This window comes from Odocoileus virginianus, chromosome 7 (assembly GCF_023699985.2).
Source record: "Odocoileus virginianus isolate 20LAN1187 ecotype Illinois chromosome 7, Ovbor_1.2, whole genome shotgun sequence".
NCBI lineage: Eukaryota > Metazoa > Chordata > Mammalia > Artiodactyla > Cervidae > Odocoileus > Odocoileus virginianus.
In genome coordinates this window covers 23,779,714-23,789,872 of record NC_069680.1, presented here as the reverse complement: position 1 = coordinate 23,789,872, position 10,159 = coordinate 23,779,714, and the positions used below count along the sequence as shown (strand labels likewise).

Here is a 10,159-nt window from a genome sequence, read left to right as displayed (position 1 = left end):
CCACTGGTTTAGGACTTTCATGATTTGTAGTTCATATGTATCCTGAACATTCCCCCAAATTTCTTTGACTAAACTTCTCTGAAAAGCCACAGATGTACATAACCAGTGGCTTGTTGGACAGCATATGGGCCTGTTTTTAAACATATGTGTAAAACAGCTACCAAAGCAAAGGAGAAGAGCAAAGATATACCCATTTGAATGCAGAGTTCCAAAGAATAGCAAGGAGAGATAAGAAATCCTTCCTCAGTAATCAGTGCAAAGAAATAGAGGAAAACAATAGAATGGGAAAGACTAGAGATCTCTTCAAGAAAATTAGAGATACCAAGGGAACATTTCATGCAAAGATGGGCTCAATAAAGGATAGAAATGGTATGGACCTAACAGAAACAGAAGATATTAAGAGGTGGCAAGAATACACAGAAGAACTGTACAAAAAAAATCCACGATGCAGATAATCACAATGGTGTGATCACTCACCTAGAGCCAGACATCCTGGAATGTGCAGTAAAGTGGGCCTTAGGAAGCATCACTACAAACAAAGCTAGTGGAGGTGACGGAATTCCAGTTGAGCTATTTCAAATCCTGAAAGATGATGCTGTGAAAGGGCTGCACTCAATATGCCAGCAAATTTGGAAAACTCAGCAGTGGCCACAGGACTGGAAAAGGTCAGTTTTCATTCCAATCCCAAACAAACGCAATGCCAAAGAATGCTCAAACTACAGCACAATTGCACTTAATCTCTCACGCTAGTAAAGTAATGCTCAAAATTCTCCAAGCCAGGCTTCAGCAATACATGAACCGTGAACTTCCAGATGTTCAAGCTGGTTTTAGAAAAGGCACAGAAACCAGAGATCAAATTGCCAGCATCTGCTGGATCATTGAAAAAGCAAGAGAATTCCAGAAAAACATCTACTTCTGCTTTACTGACTATGCCAAAGCCTTTGACTGTGTGGAACACAATAAACTGGAAGATTCTGAAAGAGATGGGAATATCAGACCACCTGACCTCCCTCTTGAGAAATCTGTATGCAGGTCAGGATGCAACAGTTAGAACTGGACATGGAACAACAGACTGGCTCTAAATAGGAAAAGGAGTATGTCAAGGCTGTATATTGTCACCTGGCTTATTTAACTTATATGCAGAGTACATCATGAGAAGTGCTGGGCTTGTGAAGTACAAGTTGAAATCAAGATTGCTGGGAGAAATATCAACCTCAGATATTCAGTTGACACTAACCTTATGGCAGGAAGTGAAGAACTAAAGAGCCTCTTGATGAAAATGAAAGAGAAGAGTGAAAAAGTTGGCTTAAAGCTCAACATTCAGAAAACTAAGTTCATGGCATCTGTTCCCATCACTTCATGGCAAATAGGTGGGGAGACAGTGGCAGACTTGATTTTTTTGGGCTCCAAAATCACTGCAGGTGCTGACTGCAGCCATGAAATTAAATGACACTTACTCCTTGGAAGGAAACTTATGACCAACCTAGACAGTATATTAAAAAGCAGAGACATTACTTTGCCAACAAAGGTCCCTCTAGTCAAGGCTATGGTTTTTCCAGTAGTCATGTATGGATGTGAGAGTTGGACTATAAAGAAAGCTGAGTGCCAAAGAATCGATGCTTTTGAACTGTGGTGTTGGAGAAGACTCTTGAGAGTCCCTTGGACTGCAAGAAGATCCAACCAGTCCATCCTAAAGGAGGTCAGTCCTGACTGTTCATTGGAAGGACTGATGCTGAAGCTGAAACTCCAATACTTTGGCCACCTGATGCGAAGAGCTGATCCATTTGAAAAGACCCTGATGCCAGGAAAGATTGAAGTTGGGAGAAGGGGATGACAGAGGATGAGATGGTTGGATGGCATCACCGATTCAATGGACATGAATTTGAGTAAACTTCGGGAGTTGGTGATGGACAGGGAGGCCTGGTGTGCTGCAGTCCATGGGGTCGCAAAGAGTCAGACACGACTGAGCGACTAAACTGAACTGAAAACAGCTCCCAAATTTATTGTCCATGTAATCCCTGGATGGCACTTGTACTAATCAGAAAGAAACCTAGGGTTTCTCTTCTTTTTTACCCCCACAGGCTCTGCCTTCATTGGTCCCTAATCCCCCTCTGGCCTCTTGATTCTCTGCATCTTGCCCAGCTTTCTGCTACAGGCTCCCGTCTGTGTCCCCACTTCCTGTTTGTCCTTCAGATCTCTTCCATGTCTTCAAGACCACTTGTCAGTGTCTCAGTTTTTTCCCCACTGCCTTCGAGACTTGATACCCTGAGCTCTTTACCAATGTTCAAAGCCTCAGAGGATCAGGCCTTTTACCTGCATTTCCAGGCTTCCTTCCTCCTCTCTGAATTCTTGGTGTTGCTTTCATTTTGGTAAAACAGCTTTACTGAGATATATTTTACATATCATACTGTTCACCCATTTAAAATGTGTAATTCGTTGTTTTTTAGTCCACCTGCAGGGTTGTGCAACCATCACTGCAATCTGGTTTTAGAACATTTTTGTTCCCACAACCCAGTAGTAGTCACTGCCCACCTCCATCCACTCTAAACCCTCAGCCCTATCCAACCACTAACTGCACTGTCTATAAATCTGTCTATCTCTTATCTTCATAAATTTGCCTATTCTGGACATTTTGCATAAATCCAATCACATCACATATGGTCTTAACATTTTATTTTCTTCAAGCATGTGTGTTTAGAGTCAATTTTTCCTCCATCTGCGTTCTACTTGTTTCAGACTCTAGTCATTAAGAATCCTAAAAGTAAAAAAAAAAAAAAAAAGAATCCTAAAAGTGGTTACCAACTGTTCCTTTGCATTTTGTATCTTTCTGTAGTTGAGTTTTCCATGTACTTTATTGTTATTTTTAAAAAAATTATCAACAGAAGTTATCTGAACAGGGAGATTATCAGCCACTTAATTCTTTAACTCTCTGAAGAGAGGGGAAAAAAACAAAACTAATATGTTCTCAAAAACTCATGTAACATCCCCCAAACCCCTTTTCCTCTGGAACAGGAGTCCCCAGCCTCTGGGATCTCATGCCTGGTGATCTGAAGTGAAGCTGATGTAACAATAATAGAAGTAAAGTGCACAATAAATGTAAATACATTTGCATCATCCTGACACCTTCCTGCTTGCCGTCCCCTGGGCTTGTGGAAAACTGTCTTCTGTTAAACCAGTCCCTGGTGCCAAAAAGGCTGGGCACCGTTGCTCTAGGACGCGGTGTTCTAAAAGCACATTGCGCCTTCCTCAGTTACTCTGGGCTCCTCAGGCTGTTTGCTTCCAGTGAAGTCCCCCCCCCCGCCCCCCCACCGGGAACTGAATAAGCCTGTGCCTCATTCCTGTGCTGATGGTGGCCGGCAGGAGGCCGGCATCAGTGTTGAGTTTTTCCTGTTCTGACTGCCCAAGGAGTTGTCATCCAAAATGCATTCTCAGACCCCACATCCCCCACCAACTGCCACCCTCCTCTCGTCCTTATGGTCAGTGTACCTTTTTATACCGTAGACTTGGACATAGCTTTGTTTTATTTCATCTGCTGTTCTCTTCCCCAATAGACGCAAGCCCCTTAAGGGGCTATGTTCTCGAGTCTCTGGGCAGGTCTAAGGCTTAGACGCAGGTGGTTGTTGTTTAGTCGCTAAGTCATGTCCAACTCTTTTGTGACCCCACGGACTAGCCCGCTGGGCTCCATGGGACTGAACCCATGTCCCTTCGTTGGCAGGCAAACTCTTTACCAACGAGCCATCAGGGAAGCCCTGGGCCCAGGTACATGATGTCCAGTTAAATTTTAGGTGCATTGGAAAACACAAGACAGTGTGTTGTCTGCATTATAATTCTAACTTTTACACTCTGTGTCTAGAGAGGGAGCCAAGGTTCTTTAGTTAAGATCAATGCAGAAGCTGTGGAAATGCAGGTTTCTTTGTATAAAAATATTTGTTCCTATGAGTAGTGTTCACATAAAAGAAAAATGAAAAGTATAATAAAGGATAGAGGTGTGTGATAGACTTTTTTAGAGGTTTGGGGTGGTAGGTTGAAATAAGCCCATGTTTTTTTGAGACAAAAAGTCTGCTTCTCCCCCTTTGAATGTAGGCTGATCTTGGTGGCTTCTTTGATTAGGAGGATAAGCAGAAGTGATGTTCTGGGACTTCTGGGGCTAGGTCATAAGAAGACTTTGTAGCATTTGACAGGCCTCTTGGAGCCCTGAATCACCAGGTAATAAGTCCAACTACTACATGGCCCTTAAACTACCTGGGGAGGGAAGCCAGGGAGAGGGACCAGCTAGGTTCAGCCTTCTAGCTATCCATGCTAAGCCATCTGGGACATACGGACTAGTCTAGCCATCACCTGAACGTTTCCAAGCACTGCCAGTGGTGCTACATGGGGGCAGAAAAATGGCCCAGCTGAGCTCTGCTGGAATGCCTGCTACAGAACTGAGATAAAATAAAATGGTGGGGATTTTAATTCACAAGGTTTTGGGTTAGCTATACAGAGAGCTGCAACATTGGGAATGCTGAGCTTGTGGTTTAACCTCTTTTTTTTTTTTTTTCAGTGCCATGCATTTAGGAACAATATTAGAAGATATTAGATTTTACTGCACCAACATCTATGAAGGTATGCTCACCTGAAAAAGAAATACAATAATCTAGAAAATAATTTAAACTTTATGTTTTTGTAGTTGACTTCTCAAAAATGATGGTATACTCAAGAGCTCTCTTCAGAGTGGTTTTCCAATTTTACCCTCTTTTTTGGACTTTTCCATCAGAACGGTCACTTCTAAAAGTGCTTCCGCATAAGGCTGGACAATGGGATAGGTGGTGACCCATTCATATTCTTTTACTTCCTTTTTCTTCACTTGAGGTTTCAAGAAAGGGGGAGCTTGTGCAGGTATTTTTTGAGCAACTCGTTGACTATTTCTTTTCTCCGTAAGTTCTCTCCCTAGAATCATTCGCTCTTGATGTCCCTTTATCTGTTTCTTTGCCCAGGCCACCCTGTACTGCTTGGCCTTAATTTTGTGTGTTTTCTGGATGTTTTCAGTGTTTTCATCCTTCTTCTGGTTTAATACTTTGTGGGAAGGAATTTCATCTGAGATGCTTTGAGGGAGCAGTTGATAATTGTGGTCTCTGAGGCCTCTGGCTTGTTCAGCTCGGTATATGTGTTTCTGTATCTGGTTCAGCTCTCTCTCGGGCACTAGATAGTGCCATTTTTTAGCATCTTCTTTTTTTTCATTGTGTGGTCTCCTTTCCTTTTCCTCTGTTTTAATTTCCCCTTCTGGAACCATTTTGTGTTTGCATGCTTCTTCCAGCATTTCCTGGTAGTGTTGATAGTAGTATGCCTCTGCTTGGGCAAACCGAAAGTCAAAAGACATGGCCTTAAGTTGATCAAGTCTTTCATTCTCCTGTTGAGTCTTTTCGGCTAACAATTTCCTCACCTCTGAAGAATGGACACCACCTAAACTCTTGTCAAAGGGAAGTATTAGAACTCTTTTAAGTTGGCTGTCCTTTATTATCTAAACAGAATTGACACAGTTCTCAGTTAGCCATTAGCCCTGCCTGGCACCCTCACACTATGTCCCAGTTAGGGTCTTGTAACTGCTTCCTGTCTTCCTCTTCAAGACCCCTCCCCTCCCCTCCCCCTGCATTCCCTTACATCCTTGAAAAACCAGAAGCAGGCCCTCAGGAACTCCTCCCACTGCAGGAACAACCCCATGCATCTATCTTGGACTCTGCCTCCTGCCCTTTCACCTATCAAAAGCCAGTTCTGGGACTTCGCTGGTGGTCCAGTGGTTATGAATCTGTTTGCCAATGCAGGGGACACAGGTTCGATCCCTGGTCTTGGAAGACCCCGCATGCTGTAGGGCAGCTAAGCCTGGGCACCCTAGAGCCTGTGCTGTGCAACAAGAGAAGCCACCACAACGAGAGGTCTGTGCACTGCAACAAGAGTAGCCCCTGCTCACCGCAACTAGAGGAAGCCCGCGTGCAGGCAAAAAAATAAACGTCAGTTCTTCCACCTCCGTTTGTTGAGCTTCGAGAACTTCAGTTTACAACGATCAAATTCCCTTCCCTGCTTCAAAATTTCCTGTCTACTGGATCAATCCATCAGCATAAAATTATGCCTTCGTATATATCATCTTCAAACAAAAAGAGGAAAATGCTTCCTCTACTGCCCGTCCCCTCTTTTGCTCCCCTTCACTGTGTAACTTGAAGCAGTTACCGCTTAAGTTTGGCTTCCACCCTCTCCCCACCCCCTCGTCTGGGTCACCAGTGATCTTGTTTTTGTGGCTGTCACGTGAGCCTCTCAGCAGCATTCTCCAGAGGGGACCACGCTCTCCTCCTTGGAATACTTTACTTCCAGGCTGTAGCCGAGGGCATCTGACTAAGGCTACGCTGGACCCCTGCGCTACTCCAGCCCTTAGCCAAAAGTCCCCAAGTAACCGAGTGGTCCCTCATCCTCTTCCTACCTCATGGCCACCCCCTCCACCTGCTTCACTGATTGCCTTCTACATGTAATGGAGCAAAGTGTAGCAGAGAAACTCTACTTAGGACAGAGAACAGTCACATTCGCGCTTCCTTGGACCAAGACAGACAGTCTTGATTATTCAATGAGTGATGTACCGTGCGTCTGGCACTGGAGTGGGAGTGAGGGGTGAGCGAGACCGTCGGGGCACACAGGCTGCTCGGAGCTCACCTCCGCTTCACCTGGATACTGCCTACTTCACAGCCCCACGCGTCTCTTCCCCCACAGTGCTTCCTTCAGTCTTCCCCTCTCAGTCCTGTCCCTTCTAACTTCAAAATGCCCCCACCCTAGAGGGCAGCAGCCTCTGATTAGCTTCCCTGAATCCACTTCTCTCCCTCTGTCTCCAGCCCCATCAGACCAGCTTGATCTCTGTGTTACATAAATCTGAACACACCACTTTTCCTGCACAGAAACCTGGGAGAGCATCTCACTGCTTTGGGAGAAAAATCACCAGCTCCAGGGTGGCCTCGTAAACTGCTCTCTGATCACGGCTCTGAACAGGTCCTCAGGCGACGCCCTGCTCCCTCTGCTGCAGCCACACTGACTCCTCTGTCCACAGAAGCTTTCCCATCGGACTCTTTCCAGTTGTTCTTTCTTCATATACTCTCAGACACAAAATATAGCAACTCTGACTGGGGTACATGTGTATATGTTATAGTTTTTAGGTTTTAGCCTAAGGGTCACTCCTTCAGACCTATAAACTCATTCAAATAAAATAAAATTCCTTTCATGACACTTCTCACAATCTGCTGCCACTATCTGTTTAATGTCCGCATCCCTCACTAGACTAAGCCCTTATGAGGGCAGAGTGTTTATTTTCTTCATTGCTGTCCAGCCAGCACCACCGGTGCTCAATGAATCAAACAGTACAAGCAAAGCATGCTCCCTTGAATTACCTGGGCCCTTTTTACCTGGGTGGTACATTTTTATGATTCTATGACTGGCTCCAATGTTCATGGTAAATACATTTCCTCACCTTAATCTTCTTTTCTAATGGGGAGTGGGAACCTACTGCAATCCGAGGGTCTTGAATATTTTTGGCCCAGGCCAATCTAGAAGAGCAAAAAGAGAAATTATACTAGGACTTGGAGGAAGGTCTTGGGAAACATGCTCTGGTATGAATGGTAATGTGAAGTGATTTGGGGATTCACTTTTAACATGTAGCAAAAGGTGTTTCTGTGTGTCAATAGGCAAGGCTCTACGATATGTTTAAATTTTTTCTTTCCTTGAATCAAGGAAGAAATGCTCTTTGGTAAAAGCATAAACAAAGAACCAAATTGTGTCTGAGGCTGAAGCTGTCAACAGTACATTTACCACTGGAGAGAGGCTGAGTTACGATTTCAACTTCCCCAAACCATGGTTTGTGTATATTGTTAGTAGAACAGAGAACTTGCCTCTGATGAGAAGTTGAGTTTTCAAAGTTGTTAAGTCCATTTTAAGTTCACTTATGCATGAGGTGATGAACAATAAATTTAATCTATAAGCTATCATTAATTTCTAATAACAGCTACCTAACTATAACATTTCATTAATCTTGTGAAAGATTTACAGTTTAAATAGATAATAAAACAACCTGACAGCAAGAAAGGGTTGTTTTTAATTTAGTGCAGAAAAATAAAGCAGAGACATTTACCACTGATGATAGAGCACAATCACATTTAGGCATCCTTAAAACCTGTTTCTTAACCTGCTCACTTAGCAAACAGGGTTCTCTGTTTAGCAATCTGGGTTGTAAATATTGTTTCTCTGACTTCTCTTAGCAAAAGAGAAGGATTTTATAACGCAGAACTAGAAAAAAAAAACACTATTTGCTATTTAACTTCTCAAAGACTCATTTCTGTTTTCAATTTTTTCTTTCTTAAGCAATTCTTATACTATTTCCATAACAACATTTTAGAGTTTATCACACTCTAGGCATTGTACTAAGAATGCAAATAGATTCCTTTACTTAGTCTTCCAAACAGCCTTATTATCCCCCATTTCATGGCCAAGTGGACTGAGGTGAAGAGAGGTTCAGTGACCATTAAAGGTCCCATGGTTTGTTTCAGAGGTGGGATGTGTCTGTGTGACTCCAGACCATGTCTTCTTTCCTGTGCTGCACCCATCCCCACACAAATGATACTCTCCTGCTTTTACTCAAAAAGTAAGGACAGTAATACCTACTGTTCTTCTGCATTCAGAGCCAACCATTCTGAGTCGGTCACCAAAGGAGGCTGTGAGGGTTGGGTCTGCACTGCCAGCTGCTCCTTCCGCAGCCCCCCATTGTACCTTCTCCTCTGAGCATCCCTGGTTACTTCCGTTGTTCCTAGGGCACCAGGCTGTTTATCTTTGGTGTCTTTTGCCTCAGCCATTGCCCTATCAATCGCCAGCTTTACAAGCAACATCTCTGCTCTTCACTCTTCTTCTCTTGGTGTCCTCTTCTCTCAGCTCTAATCTCCCATTCTCAATTCTGCAAAGTCCTGTTTTCCAGCCATTAAAGTTTCTGGCCCTCTTGCAGACTTTTCAGCTACCTACTGTTGATCCTTCAGGATGCCTTGGTCCGATTTCTAGGGCAACCAGAAGCAGTCACAAGCTTTTTTTGTGTGTCATCACTATCCTAGATTGAAACTACTGTGAGGTGGCAGGTGGAGACAGCGTCTGCTTGGCAGGACATGAGCTTTAGGGAGAGCTGGGCTAAATGGCCACAGACAGAAAGTAGAAGGGCCTGTGTTTTACACAGAGAAGTGTCCCAGTTTAGGGCAGTTAGAGAAAGCATCTTTTGAGGCAACAAGAGCTTCTTTCTCCTTTTGGAATATATATTGTGTACCTTCCATAGAAATGGAATTGTGGAGTCGGTGGAGAACCCTGGAGTGGATACTGTAGGCACACTCACAGCAGCAGGAGGAGGTTGGACAAGTGCAAAGGTGGGTAAGTGGCGCGGTCTCATTATTACTTAGCTGGCTGTCACTCACCTAAATACTGTTCCTGCAATGAAGTTTTGAGCTCTGATACTGTTTAATATACTTCTAGTCATATACTATTTAATTATTAATATGTTCATAACTGGTCACTGAAGAAGCAAAAAAGGCACCAATGTTGAAATAACATTAATGAAAATGACTCTGCATAGTCACATCAGGATACCCTTCACCATACATGCAAGCGGCATCCATTCAAACAAAGTCCTCGTGGAGCCCATTATGACCTCTCTAGTTCTTTAAAAAAAAAAAGTGAAAAGGAGAAAATACAGTGATTAATTACAACCTGGCTTTTTGTTTGTTCAGTAGAAATAAAACCTACCACTTCTAAAACGTGCTGTTTGTAGAGATGTGCTTGAAACCATAGCCTCCAACTCAATCAGTAGTAAATGAGTTAAAAAAGTAAATATGGGTATTTGATGCTCAAAAAATAATCAAAGAATTTCAAACATCAAGTCATGAAAGTATTTTATTACTGTTTATCTTTCCGTGTCCCTTTAATCTGTGTTTTGGCATTTCCTGTAAACATTGTTGGGTCTCATTTTTTATCCAGTCCAATAGTCTTTTTTAACTGTTCTATTTAGACCACTGGTGTTTAAAGTGATCACTGATATAACTGGATTAGTATCTACCATATTTGTTGCGGTGTTCCACTTGTTGCTCTTGCTTTACGTTACTTTTGTCCTCCACTCTTA

At 43.2% G+C, this 10,159-nt stretch overlaps 2 protein-coding genes across 4 annotated transcripts in view; one reads left to right on the top strand and one right to left on the bottom strand.

The window, feature by feature from the left end:
* Positions 1-3,340: 3,340 nt before the first annotated feature.
* LOC110148719 (putative uncharacterized protein ZNRD1-AS1) lies at positions 3,341-9,382 on the bottom strand. Of its 3 annotated transcripts, none has more exons than XM_020910864.2 (3): positions 8,671-9,382; positions 7,484-7,559; positions 3,341-5,500 (listed from the first exon to the last, which is right to left on the bottom strand). In XM_020910864.2, the coding sequence occupies exons 1-3, from the start codon at positions 8,889-8,891 to the stop codon at positions 4,709-4,711; spliced, it is 1,089 nt and encodes a 362-aa protein (XP_020766523.2). In that variant the 5' UTR covers positions 8,892-9,382; the 3' UTR covers positions 3,341-4,708. The 3 variants fall into 3 exon arrangements, with proteins under 3 accessions (XP_020766523.2, XP_020766529.2, XP_070326413.1); XM_020910870.2 differs by having other exon boundaries at positions 3,341-5,449; positions 8,671-9,367; XM_070470312.1 differs by having other exon boundaries at positions 8,667-9,298.
* The window catches only part of ATE1 (arginyltransferase 1), a 160,257-nt gene continuing 159,425 nt past the window's right edge, over positions 9,328-10,159 (top strand). Inside the window, exon 1 of the mRNA XM_020910812.2 lies at positions 9,328-9,410. The gene's annotated coding sequence lies outside the window, so the exon portion shown is untranslated. The remainder of the gene's footprint in view (positions 9,411-10,159) is intronic.